Source organism: Ursus americanus, chromosome 28 (genome assembly GCF_024610735.1).
Source record: "Ursus americanus isolate L20-20 chromosome 28, mUrsAme1.1.p, whole genome shotgun sequence".
NCBI classification, from domain to species: Eukaryota; Metazoa; Chordata; class Mammalia; order Carnivora; family Ursidae; genus Ursus; species Ursus americanus.
In genome coordinates, this window is record NC_142154.1 from 35,312,495 (window position 1) to 35,332,666 (window position 20,172).

At 40.0% G+C, this 20,172-nt stretch overlaps 1 protein-coding gene and 1 long non-coding RNA gene across 8 annotated transcripts in view; one reads left to right on the top strand and one right to left on the bottom strand.

Moving 5' to 3' along the window:
• Nucleotides 1–1,770, top strand: part of LOC148107597 (uncharacterized) — an 85,608-nt gene extending 83,838 nt beyond the window's left edge. The window contains exon 3 of the long non-coding RNA XR_015722150.1: nucleotides 1,549–1,770. This is a non-coding gene — a long non-coding RNA (uncharacterized LOC148107597). The remainder of the gene's footprint in view (nucleotides 1–1,548) is intronic.
• Nucleotides 1–20,172, bottom strand: part of IQCH (IQ motif containing H) — a 197,515-nt gene that overhangs the window by 65,927 nt on the left and 111,416 nt on the right. For 3 of the 7 annotated variants that reach the window (XM_045810715.2, XM_087856836.1, XM_087856835.1), the window contains 3 exons: nucleotides 16,272–16,447; nucleotides 10,426–10,698; nucleotides 5,448–5,639 (listed from right to left, as the gene is read on the bottom strand). In XM_045810715.2, the coding sequence (XP_045666671.1) occupies nucleotides 5,448–5,639; nucleotides 10,426–10,698; nucleotides 16,272–16,447 (641 nt within the window). The remainder of the gene's footprint in view (nucleotides 1–5,447; nucleotides 5,640–10,425; nucleotides 10,699–16,271; nucleotides 16,448–20,172) is intronic. The other 4 variants (XM_045810717.1, XM_045810716.1, XM_045810722.1 and 1 more) reach the window with 2 other exon arrangements.

Below are 20,172 nucleotides of genomic sequence, written 5' to 3' on the forward strand. Positions count from 1 at the left end.
TCACTCTCATCACCCAAGATACGCATACGGGTATGTGAGACAGTTGGGTTGCAAAAAGCAGGATCCTAGGTGCTCCCCAGCAGGGGTCCGGCTTCTCTGCAGCTCTCTAGTGTGCCCTCCTACCGTATCTCCTCCCTGCTGCCTTTGGGGGAAATGCCAGCACAAAGGCTACTGTGTTCAGGAATGTTTGTGTTTCCCACACCTCTGTAGAAAGCAGAAAACCTGTCCCTTGGGGCAGCGGGTCACAATGGCTGGGACCTGGGGGAAAACACTGCTCTGGGATTTTCAAACAAGGGGTCTTTTCTAAATGGCCTCATCTCAATGTGGCAAGAACACTGGGCCAGGGGAGTGGATGTGGGTTCCAGGTTAGACACCTTCGTTTATTAGCTACATGAACTTGGGCAAGTCACTTAACTACCTAAAGCATCAGTTTCTCCGTCTGTAAACAGAATACAATACTTATCAACGTGGTGTGGAGGCAAATGGGTAGAAACCTCAGGGTTTTAATGAGATTGAATGAAACAGTTCCTGTAAAGTGCTGAAAGGCTTGGCACCCCCAGCTATTCTACAATGCTAATTATTATTGTTGTTGTTATTATTATTATTGAGAAATACAGGGAAACGTCAAGACGGTAACAGTGTATATTCATATAAGAAAATGCCTCATCTCATGTGTAGGCCCGTATACTGGCAGTTACTAAATACATAAAGATAATCTAAGAAGTCAAAATCTTAATATATAAAAATTAACAAACATAAAAAACAAATAATTATTCATATGGAGTTTAATCATTACGGAAAATGATTACCCTAGATTTTTTCGTCATCTAGAAAACCTAGATTTTCTCTTAATACCAAGATATTGTGTTTTTGATATAAGAGACGAATAATAAATACAGACGTGAAAAAAGGATCCCTTGCTAGTAAACAAATAATAGCCATTAGAAGATGCATTTTGGCATCTAAAATAAAAGTGAAAACAGTTCATCACATCCAGTGCTGGTAAGGTGGTGGCAAAACTAGTATGCTCTTCTCTGCTGGCAGCTTTGGAAATTTGTACTACCTTCTTAGAAAGTAATGGGCAATACGTAACAAGAGCCATAAAGCGTTCTGCTCCCGAGTCTTTCTCCAAAGGAAATAATTCAGCAGAAGTAAAAAGAGATGTATACAAAAACCGAAAATAAAAACAAATCTCTACTCCCTCCTCTCTACTCCCTCCCTTCTTCCCCACTCCAAACATGGAAAATAATCTAAATTTCCAAGTTAGTTGAACGGTTTAAAATGTCAGAATAAATCAGTATGAGGGAATATTATACAGCCACCAATTGTGACAACTACCTGTAAACGCGGACGATGTTTAGGATCTGATGTTTAAATAACGTATATACTATGTTGTAGGTATAAGAAATGTAGTGCACTTGAAAATTAATACACAAAAACGAAAACAAGAAAGTTTGGGGAAAATGATTTTGTACTTATTTGGTTAAATAGTTCTTTGATCTTATTACGTTATCATTTAGCTTTTCTAAAAAAATTATGTGGTTGCAGGGTAATGGTTCTTTGGGATCACCTAATATACCTGCTAAATTCCACATAAGCACCAAGCTCAGCCATCCTACAGCAGCTCCTGTGACCCAGAGGCAAGGGCATCTCAAGAGATGGAGGTCTTCGCAATAGAAACATGGAGTTCTAAGGCACTGACTAGGTAGGTGATGGTCCTCCTCTGTAATTTTGTTTGCTGATTTCATTCTACAAGGAAGCAAAACAACTACTGTGGTTTATTTTACTTCTTCTAGGTGTGGATGCCTTGAATTTATATTTTTAATTTTAATATAATTTTTATTTTCATTTTAAGTAGGCTCCACACCCAATGTGGGGCTTGAACTCACAACCCTGAGATCAAGAGTCGCGTGCTCTACCTACTGAGCCAGCCAGGTGCCCCTGTATTTTTAATATTTTTAAATATAGATTGTTTTCCTTGGTGATTCCCAAATTAATTTCAGATGTCTAACAAAGTACACAAAAGTACAAGTAAATATAAAACTGCCTTCGGATGGGTTAAAATAGCGATATTATGTAGTAACATTCAAGAGGCAGTTCAATTTCCTTTTCCTCCTTTCTCGCCTAAGTAAGCCTTCGGCATCCTGTACTGTCCATCCAGGGAAACAGAGGCCCAAAGAAGGGCTGCACAGGGAAATCCAAAAGTAAACTGGCTTAGCTCTTTACATGGAGAAACTGTTCTAGAAAGACCTATTCTTGCAAAATAGCCTCACCAGTAGCATTTCTGCCACAAAGCCAGTCTCCCAGGAGTGAGGGAGGGAAGATTTACCCTTTACAAAAGGAAAGAAAGAAAGAGAACCACAAGAAGGATTGGCAGCACAGCAAACGTCTGCAGGGTCTCCCTACACGGTCTTGGGTGAGCGCGGCCAGGAAGGCTTTTCCCCTACAAGCATGCCTTCCTTTGTTTAAGCCTTTCTTCTACTAAATGAAAAGAAATAACGCCCACTGGGGAGCGGGGTGTTTGGAGTGTGTGCAAGTGTGTGAATTCATTAAACCTTAACAAGCACTGAGTACTTGAGTGAGCGAAGTTTACTGGGACCTGTTGGGGAAGTAGGTTTTGTCAGTTGACAGGATGAAGAGAGAAAGGTTGGTACCAAACCACCATGAAAACAAAATGCGAGTCGTGCTCTGTTGCTGCCGTGGCCCTCATGTAACATTTATGCTTTTTCTAAAATCACCTACATGTCTATACTGATTTTTTTTAATGTGACTACAGCTTTTCCAGCGTTTGTTGACTCCACGACTTTATTTCGAGTCCCAATTGCAACCAGTCAAATAACTCTGGCTCTCAATTAGATAAGTAGAAAAAAAAGATGATCTTTGTATTAGATCCTTGAGTCTACACTGCATCATGCCCACATCTCAAACCAATATCTGCGTAAGATGCAAGAGGATCTCAAAACAGTTCAAACTCCCATAAACAGCACTGTTTTTAATCTGTTGCCTACAACATACCAATGAGAAAAATCATGGTATCGTGTCATAAACTGCTATGCAAATGATGCTATTTGTAAGTATTAACATAATTTAGTGCTTACAGTCATATTCTCATTTCTAATAATTCTCCCAGAATGGAGTCTTTCTCTGGACTCTTAGCCTGCAGGATAGTCTTTCATCAAGAAGCTGAAATTTTTAATAACCTGCCAGCATATGTTTTGTATGTGCCAGGCTAGGCTTGATGACACAACATCTTCATTATCAAAAGAAACAGGTCTACAAACTGTAATAGGACATTAAAACATGCCTGTGCTCATAAAGTAATGCTTTGATGTCTAAATGCGCACTATTTCCATGGTCTTCTGGAACAAAGGATAATTCTAATCCTAAATTCTCAATAGCTGCACTCAATGGATACAGCAGTTCACTTCTACTCTGAATACAATTTCACTTTGAAGGCAAAAAAATGTCAATAGTCTCCTACCAAAAAAAAAAAAAAAAGCTCTTTGGAACCACTTTACTTTTTATTTTTATTTTTGACTTCTAACTACATCCTGGCTAAGCACAGTCCCTCACAATATTAAAAAGATTTCTGAATAATTATTTTTTCCTTGTTAAGTTAAAAAAATGATGTAGATAATTAATTATTCAAGAGTTTCACATTCAATAATATTAACACTAACACCAAATGTATTTGGTGACAATTTTAAATGGTGTAGTTTAAAGTAATTGAAATTAAATAACGTGTAGTCAGGCTTTTAAGTGCGATTCAGCCACATGTCATTATTCTAACCATTTTTTAAACTTAGAGTCAAACATTTTAAATTTATCATAGTCTAGTGTCAGGGAATTCTTTAAAAATTATTAGCTTGAAATACTGAGAAAAATACCTTGCACGCTAACATTTTTAAAATAAAAAAGTCTTATTTTCATGGTTTAATCTCAGCACTTTTGCTTTAAAAAGAAAATTGAAATAAATATACAATATGAAATAAAATCCAGTTTAAAGAGAACACAAGAGAAATCTCTATGGGCCTCAAAATTAAATACATTTTCCTTGTTTTATTTTTTTTTTTTTCTAGAAGAGTAATTCACTTTGGTATCCTTTAAATAATATGTAAAAAGCTGGCCATGACAGGTAGTGCATTTAGTCCATTCACTGATGGAGGGGGAAGAAAAGCCCAGAATAGATCATGGGGAGAACAGTAACATTTGTCAAAAGGAACTCTCTCTTCTGACTGTTCTCTAGATTTATTCGTCATTTCACTTCCACAAGAATAATGTGGTTCTCTCTTGCGTGCCCCTCCCTTTCCGTCACTTGTGTCTTGATTCATACACTGTTGCAGTGGGGTGCTCAAAGCAAACGCAGCTCGCTGCCCAGCCCACCGCTATGTACGTCGGCAGGGAAGGAACAGGTTAAGGGAATTTGTGCCCAAATTTTCCCCATCAGTTATGCTTTCATTAGTACATCAGCCAGAGATTTGACATTCAGAGAAGCCAGGGAGGTCTAGGCCTCTGGATGCAAAGTGAGGCAGCTGTAAGGATGGTGGGTTTAACTGATATATTAAGCCATTAAAATTACTTTAATTATTAAGTAAGTTTGGAACAGACTAAGAAGTTGTACAAGTCATCCTTCCAGCAGTATGCATGGAAAAACCTGTACACATCCACTCATATGCTAAGGCTTCTTTCCTATTATTTAGCTTTTGCTGGGAGATTTTCTGGCTGAGCTGTATTATTTTCTCAACATCTCATAGGGACCAGCAGTCACATAAATTTCCTTGAACTGTCTTCAGAAACAGATGACTGCTGACAGGATGCTTTTATGCATTAGCTTCCAGGTGACAGCCAGTCACTACCAGAATTTGTCTCTCATAATAAAATACAGCCAGCTTAATAACAACACTTGGTAGAAACATATGATCGAGACCCACTTAGACCAGATGAGATTTGTAACGCAATTCGAATACGGTAAAAAAAAAAAATTACTTCCTAATTATCACAATCAACTTGAAGATGTGACTGAAGACTTTTAGGACCCAAAGAAGAGACACTTAAAATAACCTAATCATACAGGCTTCCAGTAATGGAATGAATAAGTCAGCAGAGGAACGTAGTCAATGGTATTGTCATAGCACTGTGCGGTGACAGATAGTGGCTACGCTTGTGGTGAGTAGCACGTAATGTATAGAGTTGTCAAGTCACTGTACACTCTACTCATGTTTAAAATTTTTAAAAAATAATGTTAGAAATAATATTAAAGTAACTTGATCAAGCCCATTCACTTTGTATATGAGGACTAAGGCCCAGGAAAGTCAAAACGACCCACCTAAGCTCTCACTGCTGACAGATGATTCTAGCAGAAAGTGCTTCCACCTCCCAGCTGAGCCTTTTGCATCATCCACTAACGGCTCACGGACACCCTGGGCTTACGTCAACATCGAACTCACTTGTGCCCATTTCTTCCTCCAGTTCTCGTGGCCATATCTGCTCCTCTCCTGTAGGAACCACTGGTAGCACCGTAGGTGGGAAGGAATGTCACAAAACGCAGTCCCGTTTCCTCCAAACTCATAGTCCATTTTAAAGAGCCAGCGTTGGATTTCCAGGTGATCTATGACCAGCTGACCCAGCTGTTCTAGCATCTGTGGGACGCAAGACACAGCAACATTTAATATGACTCGTTTTCTAGATTCCTTCTTATTGTCTTAACTTAGTTGTACTTAGGTGTATGCAAATGGTCTGTTTGGTTATCTTCTGATTATTAAGACAGATTAGAAGTTTTAAGTGATATATATATATATATATATCATATGATATGATCATATATATCATATATGATGTGAAGAAATCACTAACCACTGGGACCAAAGGTATGTTTAAAAGTATAGTCTTATTTATGGGAAATTCTGAAACTATCATTTTGCTGGGTTTTGAAGACAAAAGAATGAATCTCTGAATATTTGTAATTGAGTCTTGGTGTTGTTTTATTTCTCTTTTAGAGCATTATGTGTTTAAGGATTTTATTTATTTATTTATTAGAGAGAGAGTGCACACACAAGGCAGCACGAGTGGGGTGAGGGGCAGAAGCAGACTGCCCACTGAGCAGGGAGCCTGATGTGGGGCTCGATCCCAGGACTCCAGGATCCTGACCTGACCCAAAGGCAGACGCTTAACCTACTGAGCCACACCATAATGAGTTATAGTCTTGAAAACTTTACCTGTTTGGAGCTTTGCTGAGTTTCTAAATGTTATAACCTATGAAAGTTTAATTGTTTTCTCATTAATGTACATGAAATGCATTTGTTTGAGTGGTCAGTTGGCCAAGTATGTCATACGTATTATGTGAACAAGACAGGTAAAGGAGATAAAACATTCATGAAAACAACTATGTTTTATTTGAAACAGTATTCCCTCAAGAAATGGGCTCAATCCCATGGAAATGGAAGGGATAGAAGTTGAAGCTTTATTATCACAAGGATGGCAACATCTAACATTACTGAACTCTTGGTAGGAGCTGGGCCTTTGGCTCGGCTCTTTACATGACTTTTCTCTTGTAATACTAAAAAATGAAGCAGACATCACTATTACTTCCATTTTATATATGAATAACTGAGACTCAGCTGATTTATTATTTTTTTAAAGATTTTATTTCTTTATTTGAGAAGAGAGAGAGAGGGCGGGGGGAGGGCCGAAGGGGAGGGAGAGGGAGAAGCAGGCCCCCTGCTGAGCAGCGAGCCCCAGGCAGGGCTCAATCCTAGGATCCCAGGATCCTGACCTGAGCTGGAGGGTAACGCTTAACAAACTGAGCCATCCAGGTACCCGGAGAATCAACTAATTTAAATAACTTGCCCACAGTCACCAGTCACCCCGTGTTGAGTGGAAAAGCAGAGACTCCACCCAAGATGCTGTGATTCCAGCACCTAAGTTCATCCCCTCCCCTCCATGCTGCCCGCCTCAGCCTGCAGAGAGGTGGAGGAGGAGGGTGAGGTGGAGAGAGAAGTCAGAATAGGAGCCAGAGAAGCAATTTTCCTTGTAGTCAATTAAGCCACTTGGGGTAAATTTGAATCAGGCAAAGTCTATAGCCCGGATTACTTGATTATAAGTAATACTCTACTAGTAGAGCCTTGGAGAAAAACAACCCATTAGATCACAGAATGATTCTTTGTCTGGTCTTCCCGTCAGACGTTCTGGTCTGAATTACCCAGAAAGAAACAAAACGGCAGTAAGCATTCTTTCTTCTGAGCTCTCTTGACTGTGGTCCTCTGTACTTGGGGAGGTCTCTGTGACATTCTTATTCTCTTCTCTTTAGATGAGTTTTTGCTCACCAAACAGATTTTTAATTTTTGGTTTTTTAACCAAAGAGTGTGAAAGACTCAAGGTTGTAGTTCTGCTGAAGTCTGGAGGTAGAAGATTAAAATTATTTTGATTAAAGACACAATCTGTTCTCCTGTGTTGTGTCTTCTCAGCAAATCTTCCTGGGGGTGTTAGACTATACAGCAGCATGGAAGTGATATCAAAATGGGCATACTTGGGATTCCCGAAGCCCCATGCAACCATGGGGTATTCAATTAGGGTGGAAATGGAATTGTCTTAGCTCCCTAATTATCAAGTAGTGTCTGTAGATAATTTGGTGTTTAAATGACAAGTACTCTTGTCTGCATACCATATGGCTATGAGCATAGCCTAGGAAGGTTTTGTAATGTGCCTTCCAAAGTTACATCTCTTCTTTCTCTAATGTTGTGTTGAGAAGACAGAGTCTATATTTAATCATACTTTGCTGTATCATGGTCGCACTTTGCAGAAGTAGAAGTGGTCTCTGGTTGTTAATATCTGATGAAATTCTCTCGCTAATGTATGGAAAGGTGTTCCGGCCTTTTTAGTGTTCTGGCCTTCGTAGCCTTTTTCATTGTATGTTCAGATATATTGTATATTTAGAGGTTTCAACTACTAACAGAATTATTATCTGTTTCTTCCAAATCCTATTATTTGTTGCTTCTGAGAATCCTATAAATGGGTGTCTGTTGATGGATCCCTACAGTAATGAAGAGGATCAATAGTATTGTAAAGACTGCACCACTGGAAAGAGTTATGTGCTATCTTTAAGTGAAAATTGAACAGTGCTTTTAAAATAGCATCGCCAGTTTTGATTATTTAACCAAAGCTGTCAGTATTTTATACGGAGCACATGTCAGAAAGAGAGCTTGCATGGTTACTTTATGGATCAAAAGAGGAAATGCTCACTGGGCTCATGCTAGATTTAAAAAATAAACAAATAAATTACCTAATCATAAACCAAATGACTTTATGCTATTTCCAAACATTTATCAATTTTCTATTTGAATCTATCTGTTCAAAAGAGGTAATACATTTTTTAATTGCCATTCATTTTATGCCGGTATAGAGCAGAAGTAGAAAAAGGTCGACTGCTAAAATCCAGCTGAGATTCAGGAATATTTATTCACCTAAATTAAAATAATCACAGTTTTCTTTCACCGGCTTTCAGTTTATGATGCACATCGGTAAAAAGTCAGTGTTATTGATTCATCACCATCTGCAAATTCAAAACGCTGACACACTCAGATAGATTAGGTAAGGCAGTCACTATCTGGAAACATCTCAGTGGAGTACTTTAATTCTTGATGACCTCAGACATATGTTTCCAAACAAGTGGAGTGGAAGTCAGCGATAACTTGGTTTATTGTGATACGATTTGCACATGCCGTGGGTTAAATGACATCCCTATGGGGCGCCTGGGTGATGCAGCCATTAAGCGTCTGCCTTCGGCTCAGGGCGTGATCCCAGCGTTCTGGGATCGAGCCCCACATCAGGCTTCTCCGCTCGGAGCCTGCTTCTTCCTCTCCCACTCCCCCTGCTTGTGTTCCCTCTCTCGCTGGCTGTCTCTCTCTGTCAAATTAATAAATAAAATCTTTAAAAAAAAAAAATAAATGACATCCCTCAAATCCAAGTTGTCTACCAGGAGGTTTTCAATCCTGCTTCTGAATACCAGCATGAGAGGAAGGTTTTACTGCATTCCACAATGAACATATAAGGTTCTAAAATACTTCCTATCAAAGATGGCCTGAGTTCTTGTCAGTCAAGATGAAAGCAAGACTTCATATGAATTTTGCACATACAGTTTAAAGTTTTGAAGACTGTTTCATGTAAGGTACATGTGTAAAATTATAACTTTAAAGTGCAGTTCACTTGTCTCAAGTCTCTCAGCTGAATATTCCACTGGGAAGCAGAGTCAAGCGATCCATTTGTTACTTTCAAATTCCAGTGAAGACTAGTGGCAGTGAGCAGTGGGGCACACAAGTTCAGGGGGAGCCTCTCTCTCATGCTTATTAAAATTGCCTGTGCAATTCCAGACTCTGCCATCTTTAAGAGCAATTTCCTTCATGAGCCCACGTATTGCCCAAGAACACTCTAGCAAGACTGAAACATTTTAGGGCAATTTAATAAGTTAACAATACCTTCAAACTAGTCTCTGAGAAGTGTGATTTGTTGAAAGGTTTGATTTTGGGGGCTCGGCGGCTATGACGTACAGAACGTCATGATCAAGCGACTGAGGGAAGAAGGAGGATCCCTAAGTATCATCCCTCACAAACTGCTTCATTGCTCACAGTTCTTTAGGTTCCCGAGAACTGGGTGCCTGCAGTAGTTGTGATTGCCTAGGAGTAATGGTCCAGAGATGTAGGGAAACTGAGGTTAGGAAATGTTAACAGCTATTTGTCTTTTATTTTCTTTCTTGTGAAAAAAGGTAGTGGTTAAATGGGAGAAGATCTGCCAGAGCTGACTCAAAGATCATTTCCAGTAACTAATATTGTCGTTCTCTAAATAGTTAGGATCCTGTCTGCTGGAGGAGTGCATAGCCAGGGACCTGGTCCAAAAAAAGACCCAGATGCAGGTGGTTTTATTCCGGCCCCGTTTCCTGTCCTCGCTCCGGAACTGTCCTCCCACTCCTTTATGGCCCCTTCTTGAGGAGCTAAGGATGTCTGCAGCCCTCTTCTATAGGACCTCTGCAGCCTGACTCGGCAGAAGGCTCACTTGCTGGGGTTTTCCAAACCTGCTCCTTTTCACCAAAACTGACTCTCACATTTCTTAGGGTCCTCCAAAATACTGGCTAGCTGATATGTGATCAATTAATCCATGTTAAGGTGATAAATGCTGACAGCAAATTAGGACACCAACAGGGCCTTCAGTGACTTAACCCAAATGAGTAAATATCTTGAGTAATCCCCGCAATTTCTGCAAGGCCAATAGGAAGATACTTTGAAACATGAAGGCCTCAAGCAGATCCCATCAGATAATTTAAGCATTCCATATATTCTTCATTGGGTCAGGCTGGCTCCAGAAGACCTGAAGTTCCCACAAGGTCAAGAAGGTGTGACATATTTGAATAGAGCCTCACTCGTCCACCCCACATACCTGTTGGTGACGATAGATGCCATATACTCCAGGAGGGACTGGCACATTGGCATTCTCAAAGACCCATTTGCTTCCAGACTTGCTACTGTAAAGATGAGCTATTTCCGGCTCTGGACCCAGGATGGGTATGTTTAGCATATCCGCCACGGCCAAATCATCTCTGTGGAGGAGCCCGCTGACAATGTAGGCCTCTTTTCCTTGGATGAGATTTTTTATTCTTTTGATCGCCTTGGGACTGTACATCAGGTAAGTGGCCAGGCACATGTGATGCTTCTGGGGGGAGACCATATCATTCTTGTTACAAGGTGTTGTTTTCCTAGTCCATATGCGTAATTTATAATGTTGCACACAATAAATGCATTATTAATAGCAGGCTGGGTTATGACCTATCCTGTTGTTTAGCAGTTTAAATTGATAAAAGCTGTTGGGGTGAGGCTCCATAATCGCTCACATCTTTAGTGTGTTGGAAATAGGCTCACTGGGAATAGAACTAATTACTACACATCTGTATTTATTTGATCCACGTGGAATTATCCTTCTGTCAGAAGGAAAAGAGGCTGGCGGCCTTTGGATAATAGTGATTCATCTCTGCAACACTTCTGGCATGGTTTAACACTAAAGCGTCTGGAAAATCAATACAAAAAATGAAGAAAAGAGCCTTACGGTATGCTTACAGTATGTCTGCGGGACTCCTAATCCAGCAACTCTTTAAGTGACTAGGGAGGCAAAGTGCACTCGACACTGTCTTTCAAAGTTCTGCCACCAAGTCCATTTCAGAAAATATGTACTTTTATAATGATTATTTTGGTTTTTAGCCAACACTCTGGAGAGGATTCATGGATAGAAAATATTTGAAAATTTCATCAAGATTTCAACTTATTGTCCCAATGGAAAACTCTTTATTTTATTTTTGGCTATTCAGACCTTGCTCAGCAATACATGTGATGGCTCATTCAATGAAATCGATAATTCTGGCATGTCTAGGAGCGGCAGAGGACAGAGATGGCTGGTCAGCACATGCCAAAACCAGTATAAGCATGTCTCTGCATTCAAGGAGTGGGGACCCGAAAGAGTACAGTCAATGGATAACTAATACAAGGCAGAGAAGGGCCATGAAGAGTTACAGAGGGCTCAGAGGCATGGAGGAAGGAGGCAGAGGCCATGTGCTGTTGGGGACAGCAGAGAAGACAAATTACTCATTCTCCTTGGACCTTAGTTTCCTCATCTGTAAAATGAATATAATAATAGTACCCATCTCGTAGGGATGCTGTGAGGATTCAGTGAGATAAGTGCATGGAGAGCACTTATATAATAAGTACTTAATGAATGTTAGTTTGTATTATTATTATGAAAGAGATTGGGGTTGAGGTGAATTTTGAAGGATAGGTGGATTTAATCAGGTGAGGATGGGCATAGGAAAGACATTAGCCAAGGATGGCGTATGAGAACCCAAGACCATTCATTTCCTCTAGAGAAGAGGGCATCATGGCACGTGAGAAAGTGCTGGGGACTTGGGAGCTCCGGCTTAGAATTCAGCTCTATCACTTATAAGCTACCTGAACTTGGGCAAGTGACTTATGCTCCCTCTGCCTAAGTTTCTGCATTGGTTTTTTAAAAAAAGATACATTTATTTTATTTTAGAGAGAGAGCGAGAGCAAGCTGGTGGAGGAGCAGAGGGAGAGAATCCCCAGGCAGACTCCCTGCTGCGTGGGGAGCCAGATGCAGGTCTCGATCTCATGAGATCATTACCTGAGCCAAAACCAGGAGTCGGACGCTCAACTGACTGAGCCACCCAGAATGCCCCAGTTTCTTCATATGTTAAGTGGAAATAAAAATACCTATTTGCTGGGTTGCTCTAAGGATAAAATAAGATCATGAATGTAAAACATCTGTTATAATGCATGACATTGAGTTGATAGTCAATAAATGGTAGTAATTATTATTACAGAGAAAAACTCTCTCTTTAAAATAAAGTCATTAAAAATGCCACACAAATTATATAATGTAAGGTGCCAGCATCTTAAGGGAGTTAAGGGATTTTGTAGATTTGCACCTACTTCCCCAGTTCTGGTCAAAATTATCTACTCAACATGGCATAAAAATGAGGAGAAATGCAAAGCAACTGTTTCTGGGAATGTTAGCAGCACCAGTTTGCAAACCGTTAGAAGGGGTAATGATGAGTATGGGAGAAAGAGAGCGAGGAGAGCCCCTGGGTTTCATTCCTGCCTGAGTTTGTAACTTGCAAGGTGATTTAGAAAACTCGACCTTTCTGAGCCTCAGCCCCCATATTCAAAAAATGATGCATTGACTTGAAGTCTCTAGGGTCTTTTCAGCTCTGAAATAACTTTCCCTTTAAAACCAGAGCTCTTTTGGGCTGGTTAATGGGTACAGAAATTCTGCTTGAGTTGTTGAAAAAGTTTTGCAAATGGATAATGTGATGGTTGCACAACCGTAGGGATGTGCTTAAAGCCCCTGAACCGCACACCTAACACGATTAAAATGGTGAATTTTATGTTATGTGTATTTTGCCCCCAATTAGAAAAAAAGACAAAAACAGAGCCCCTCTGAGAAGAGGATTTATATAATTTACACTATGGGGCCCTTTTTCCAGAGCAAGTGTTCTATTCTAAGCTCTTAAATCTATGCAATATACCTTTTCTACCATAATTTAAATCTATTTTCAACACCTACTTCGGAGAACGCAATTCTAGAAAACCCAGTGTTCCACTGGACAATGGCTGGTACCACCTCTTGAGTTTGTGTTTCCCATCTGGTTAATCACCATCTTTCCTCCTCGTTTATCTTACCCCTTTCCTTGTCCCACAAATTATTCCAGTGAGGAAAGTTAAAAAAATTAAATGTTGGGGAGAACTGGGGACTTGAGTTGTAATGTATGTAACATGGTGGGCGTTACAGGGTACCTAGAAAAGTATTTCAAGGTGGCCGTGCTCTCAGTGTCAAGGTCACAAGGACAAAGCCTCTGACATTATTCTCTCGTTTGATCCATAGAACACTGTACCAATGAACAGCTCCTCTTTTGGAGGTGAGGAAATGGGAGGCTTGAGTGATTTGCCCAAAGTCACACAGCTAGCAAACAGCAGAGGCAAGATTGAAACCCAGGGATCAGCACAGTTTCATGCTACTTCTCCCATTCTCCAGACCGAGTAGTGAAGGTCTGGTGAGCTTATGAGGTGTGACGAAGGGTAGCAGATGCAGGGATAGAACCTAATGTTAGAGTTCTGAGCCACTTCCAGCTAGGCTGGGTTTCTGGCTCCTCTGTTGGCGAGCATGCGACCGGACTCTGGTTTATAGTCATCTGTGGGCTTGCCTTGTTCTTCAGGCAAGATGGTCCCATGGTATTGTGTTCGATATGTGTTTAGTAAAGATTTGAATACGAGTGAGTGATGGCACAGTGATGACTGCGGGTCTTGTGTGACCGTTTAGAGAAAATCGGGATCATCAGATCCAGGCAGCAGATTAGCACAGATGACAAAAGTCTAAAATGTTCCTAGTTCCACAACATTATACATACATTTGATTTATCACCACTAATTTTTTTTTTTGACCTGAGACAAAAAGTGTTGTTTGGGATGTCTTCGTAAACATTAAAATGTTCAAAACCAGACATGATGACTTTATAAGAGCCCTTTTTACCATTGCAGATTCAAGCATCGTATAGTAACTTGGAGAGATGTACAAACAGATTTTTGGCACGCTTTAAAAAAATCTCCTCAAAGCCATCCATTTGAATGAAAATCAGCACTGATACAATCTCTCAAACCCATTAAAAGGAAATAAAGCAATAACTAAACATGAGCGGGAACTGATGTGAAAGTGAGAGTTTAATTTTCGTATTTTAAAAAGTTGATTGCCTATGAGTGATTAATTACTCAAATAATTTAAATTTAAACTATGAGAAGTATTAAGCACTTAAAATATTCCCTACTTGTTTCTACTCACCAAGGTGCAGACTAACTATGAATGTGACTCAGTGCCTCTGTTAGTGCTAACCGCCTGTCTCTTGCTTAGAAGCTAAAGCGTGGACTTCAGGGCACCTGTCTTAGGTAACAGGCTTGTAGAGCTGGAAGGGCCTTCGAAATGCCCTAACCCATCACCTGATTGTATAGATGAAGATCAGAGAGCAAGAATGGTAAAGGGAGCTGCCCAAGCCACAAGGTCATCCAGGAGTAAAGCAGTCATTCCAATTCATGATAGTGTTCTGGGGTCAGACAGATTTTGGTTCATACTCTGACCCCACCAGGAACTTTGGACTAGAAAATAAGACTTGGTTTCCTCAGCCATAGGAGGAGATTGATCATTTCTGTCTTGTTGGCATTGTTCTGAGGACCAAATGAGAAAATGTGTGCTAAGTGTTTGATAAATGTTACTTGTGCACCCACTTTCCTGCTCCCAAATTAATGCCCCTTTCCCATTCCATGCCTCTTCGATGTATATGGACTTTTCAGATGTGCAGAAACTCCTTACCAGCAGCTAGCAGGCATTAGCTTTAGTTTCTGGCTGGATAAAATCAGGAAATTAACTACACACTAGTGATAGTTTTTTCCTCCTTGCTTTCTAATGTCCACTGTGACCCTGCCACTGAGGCCAGGGAATAGCTAGGAAGCACCAAGCAATCCTTGCACTGATGGAGGATATTGGGACGTTCCTAAGAGCATAAGTACACGGTGATGATTTGTTCCCTGTCTTTTCTTTTGTTCAGCCTGCCCCTGTATCCTCCGCCATAGCCAAGCAGTGCCCATGAAACAGAGCTAGGCAGAGAGCTTGGGGTGGGGGGAACATTGAGGTATCCAGTTATGAAAAAATAAAGTGTTCATCTTGGTAGAAGAGAGTAAATCCCGATGACAATTCACAGAGTATACTAGCAAAGCAGAAATGTTATAGCAAACCCTGGCAGGACTTATTCTGTGGCAGGGGGTGGGGGGGGTGTCAAAACATGGTGCATCTGAAGGGTTAATGGGCAGCAACAACACATAGGTAGTAAAGCATGCCATCGGTTTCTTTGCCAATAAATAGAGCATTGATTTTGGTGCCTCCCACTTGTGAGTGGAGAGAGCTATCTTTAGCAGCAAATTCAGACCCTTAATTATCCAAAAAAAAAAAAAAAGTCTCCTCAAAATTGTATAGTCCATTAGGTATTACAATGTTGGTTGTTTAAAATGGAAAGTTTAAATTCTTGTTAAAACATAGAGAAATTCATTTCAAGCCATCTCTCGCACTGCCTCATTCTAGAACACTGCCCTTGTGATGCCATGAATTTCCCAAAAGCTCTTGTGTGGGGATGGCGTTCCATTTAGAATTCATCCCATTCATTAAAAATCCGTACAAGTTAAAAAAAAAAATCTGAACCTCATTCGTTATGAACCCTGTGATATGGTAAATCAGGCCAAATTCCCTTGAGGAAACATAGTCCAGCGAGTAACACAGAATAACAGTGTGGAAATCCGAAAACGGCGGCCCCGGTCGAGGCTCTGTCCCTAACAGGCTTGGCGACCGTGGGTGGGCCCTGTCTTTCTCTGTCTTGGCGTCCTCCACACAAAATTAAGGAAAAGGAACTACAGATGTTATAAATTCGCCTCCTTGATCGTACCACCCAATCACTGCAGTTAGGCTTCAGCGACAGAGAAACTGGGCAGGAGTAGCTCCACTAAGTCTGAAAGTTAAACTGGGATATTTATTTCCTACAGTCCAACTAGTAGTGTAATCAGTAAAGCTGTTAAACTTGCAATAATATTTCACTGATGTGTACCAGAGCGTTGCAAGTTATAAAATTTCCAATTTAATTTTACTGCATCCCTGAAGCCGTAGTAATTAGAAGACAAACTCACAGGGAAGATGTTTATAGCTTCAGGGGTGATAATTTTGAACCTGTCCTGCAGGTCACTTCTGTCCTCAAGGTTCCCTGATTTGACAGCTGCCTGTAGACTCAGGATTTTATTGTAATACAGCAGCAACTCGTCGTTCATCTGATGGGAGCAGATGTAGATAACACTCACATCGGCATCTAAAAACAACAGGCACAATGTTAATTACTGGTATAAAGGTAAATGACATCCTGGACGCTGGCATCGGATTGATGTTGCACAGTTTAAAATAGAGAGCATATCCAAAAGCCACACTGAAGTTAATTTAGATGGGTTTTGTAAAGATCTTCACCATTTAACTGGCTTTTTTGCATTATAGCATTTGTCTAAAGAAAAGATAAATAACACCACCACCAAAAAAATAGACACAATGATTCCTTCAGAAGGAGGGCTGTGAGGTACAATGGAAGTGTGCTTTCAAATAACACATAGGGATTTAGCCCCAGAACTACCATTAACATCAATGGGAATTGCATACTGCTTTAAAAATTTATCCCATTAACTTCAGTAAATTATAAAACAGAGCTATTAACTTTAGAAAGCTGATGAAGTTGCAATTTCTTATTCTGCCTGGACTTGGCAGGGCCAATTCAGGGAACATCCTGTCCAAATAAATGGTCTGATTATGACCATAGCAATGAGTATTTCAGGAAACCAACCTTTTCCTTGCTCCATTCCCAAAGAGGAGTATATTACGTAAATAGGACATCTAGTGATTCTTGGTTTAAAGGAAACACTGTCTTAATTTAACTGTTTTTCTTCTTAAGATGTGCTTCTTATTATGTACATAGAAAGAAATCCTAATTAAATATCCCACCCAAATGGGATAGCGAGATGAGATTACCCACTCCAGGCTGCAGGGTTTTAATACTTTAAGGACTTGGGACAGGCAATCTGCAGCCAATGGAGTCATTCATTCATAAAATAACTGGCTGATCAGTAGGGGCAAAGCACTTGGCTAGACATGGAGGGAAATGAGGAGTCAAAGCAGCTGAGATGCTGTCCATGAGGAGTGAGCATTTCATGTGCACGAAAGGCCATCAAACAAGGTGGAGAGTAGCAGACCCAGGGAAGCTCGTGGAACAGGTGCTTAGGGAAGTTCAGGGAAGGGAGTGCTGTAAAATGTTTCCTTGGTCAGGTAGGGCTGAGAGGGAATTTGAAGACTCCTCTGTTCAGTTTGACAAGAGGATATAGAACGCAGACTGATTAAATTCCACCCTAGCTGCCTGGGAACGCTGGGCACAGTATTTAACCTTTCTAAGCATCAGTTCTTCATCTCTAAAGTGGAGAAGAAAATCACCTGGGACATAGAGTTTTGAAGAGTATTAAATGAAAGAATATCGGTAAAGCACTGGTGCAGTATCTGGCACATAGTAGGTACTCAGTAAACAGTACAGATGCACGAATCTGCTGCATGGCCCACCCTAACTAGGTGAGCCAACAGTGATTCCTCACCCTGCCCTCCACAATTGTGCTTCTTTATCAGCGCCCCCAAGATTTAACATGATGTCATATCCTCGGTCGTTTCATCCCACTGTTTCAAGTCTATTAGTCTTGTCTGTCCAAACTCTTTAAAGGCAAGGTGTATGCTCTTTCCTATATTGCCCCAAGCCCTGGTAGAGTATGGAGTATGCAGGGATTTGGGAGGATGGAGAGATTTGGGAAGTAGAAAATCTCATACAATCAGTGAGATCAGTGGCCTGTGGGAGAAATCCTCCCCCTGGAGAAGCAGTGTCCTCCAAACTGGCCCCGTGCGGAGCCGAGAGGAGGCATTCCATAAATGTAAATATCTCAGTGGCCCCTATTTGATTTTGAAATCAAATTGCCACATAAACCTCAAAATAAATTAACTGAGGAGACAGTAAATAACTTGTATTCATTTGCTGAATGACCAAATTATTTATCCCAAACCTTGTGTTTGCAAGAGGAGACTAGTGTCTTACTAAACTAAGGGTACCTCACCGCCCTCCTTCTGAAGGAGTCATTATGTCTCTTTTTTTAGTGGTAGTGTTATTTATCTTTTCTTTAGAGAAATGCTAAAGGGCAACAAAGCCAGCTGAATTGCGAAGATCTGTACAAAACCAATCTAAATTAACTTCAGTGTGGCTTTTGGATATGCTCTTTATTTGGTTTAAAGACCAAAGTAGGATTTTTTTTTAAGTATTAAAAAAAAGACAAGCAACAAAAATAAAGACTCCACAGCTGAAGAAAACTAAATTTTTCTTAGGAAGCGATTTCTACGTTGCAAATGACAACAAATCATATTGCTAATCTCACCCTCCCTGTGCATTTCTGGCAAAGGAATACATATCACTAACACCAATATCCAGTAGTTGTTTGCGCATCTGCAAATGTTCAAAATTAATTGACGGGTAATTTTGAAAAGCAATTAATATGAAGGCAAAGATTGCTTTGATCACTAGTCAATAGTCAATAATGGTCACTCTCTTGCTTAGCTCCTCTAGGAATTGAAAATACTCATAGCCATTGGGGGTCTCCACCTGACACCCTGACTTCAGCGCCAATATGCAAATGACAGGTCCCACCAACCTAATCAGATTCTTTTTGTTTCCCCTGAATAAGCAAAAACTCAACACACTTCACTAGGAATTAATGGAATAAAAAAAATAAGATAATCATTTATTCTTACATAAAATCACTAATTTTCCTTGTGTCTTCATCTTTTTAAAAATTTCACAAGCAAGTACTTTTTCTACCTTCTAACTACCGTTTCTAAACTTTCATTACTCCTCTTGAAGAGGTTTTGGGATCAGATTGCTATATCATGAAGACCGTGTACCAAAAAAAAAAAAGGCATTTGGTTCATAGTCTCTCAGAAATGTTCATCTCAGCGAAATTTTCCATTGCAGGTAAGACATAGACTGAATTATTGAATTCTTTAAAATAGAAGCTTCATGCTTTCACGTGTTTTCTAATAATGAGACTCTTTTGTAAAGAAATTCTTTGGTGATGGTTTGTGCTATATATAGAAGGGTATATAAAAAGCTAAAGAAAAAAATTAATTCAAATAAATTAGAGCAAAGTCTGCCCTCTGCTGCACTTCAGTGGTTTCCACTCAGTCAGGTTTTTAGTTGAAATAGCTCAGCACTAACAAATCAATCTCAAGTCATTAAAAAAAAATTTTTTTTGTAATGCTGAAAAACAATATTAGTGCCTACAATAATAGATTAAGGCAATTACACTATTATTATTTTAGGACACTGTAAATTTCTAGTACTGATGTATTTTTGTTAGCAAATGGCATTTATAAAATAATAATGATGCTGAAATATATATGAATCATGTAAAGTATGTCATTCCGGGGAGCCAGCTGAGTTGGTCATTGATAATTTAAAATTCTTCCTTGTTTTGCTTAAATAAGGGCCGTAGCGATTATATTTTAGCAAAACGAAGAAGTTCTTATCTGGTAACTAATAAAAACTGAGTTTTGGTTTACACTGAATTTCTGGCCAGTATCTTCTAAACTGATTCCGTATTCGTGCTTAGCCTTTGCGACCTTGCGTTAAGCCTAACCTGAACCTTAGTCTTGAACAGCACCAAACAGGGCATTATCGTGTTCTTCTCTCCTGGCCCAGGTTGGTGTCTGATTTAGAACTGACCAAGCCAGCATCAGAGCCAGACCTTCGCAAGGATGTATCTTCCACCTGAGGTCTATATTTCTAAGAATACCCTCTACTAGGCACCTCCTGTTTCCTAATAACTAGACGATATATATTTAAATAAAAGCTTCTTTAAAAAACAATCTATCTTCACATCCCTCTTAGTCTTATCGTGGAAACAATGCTTTTCATTTCTGATACCACCTTCCACTTATTCCCCAGATAACATAATAGACAATATTGAC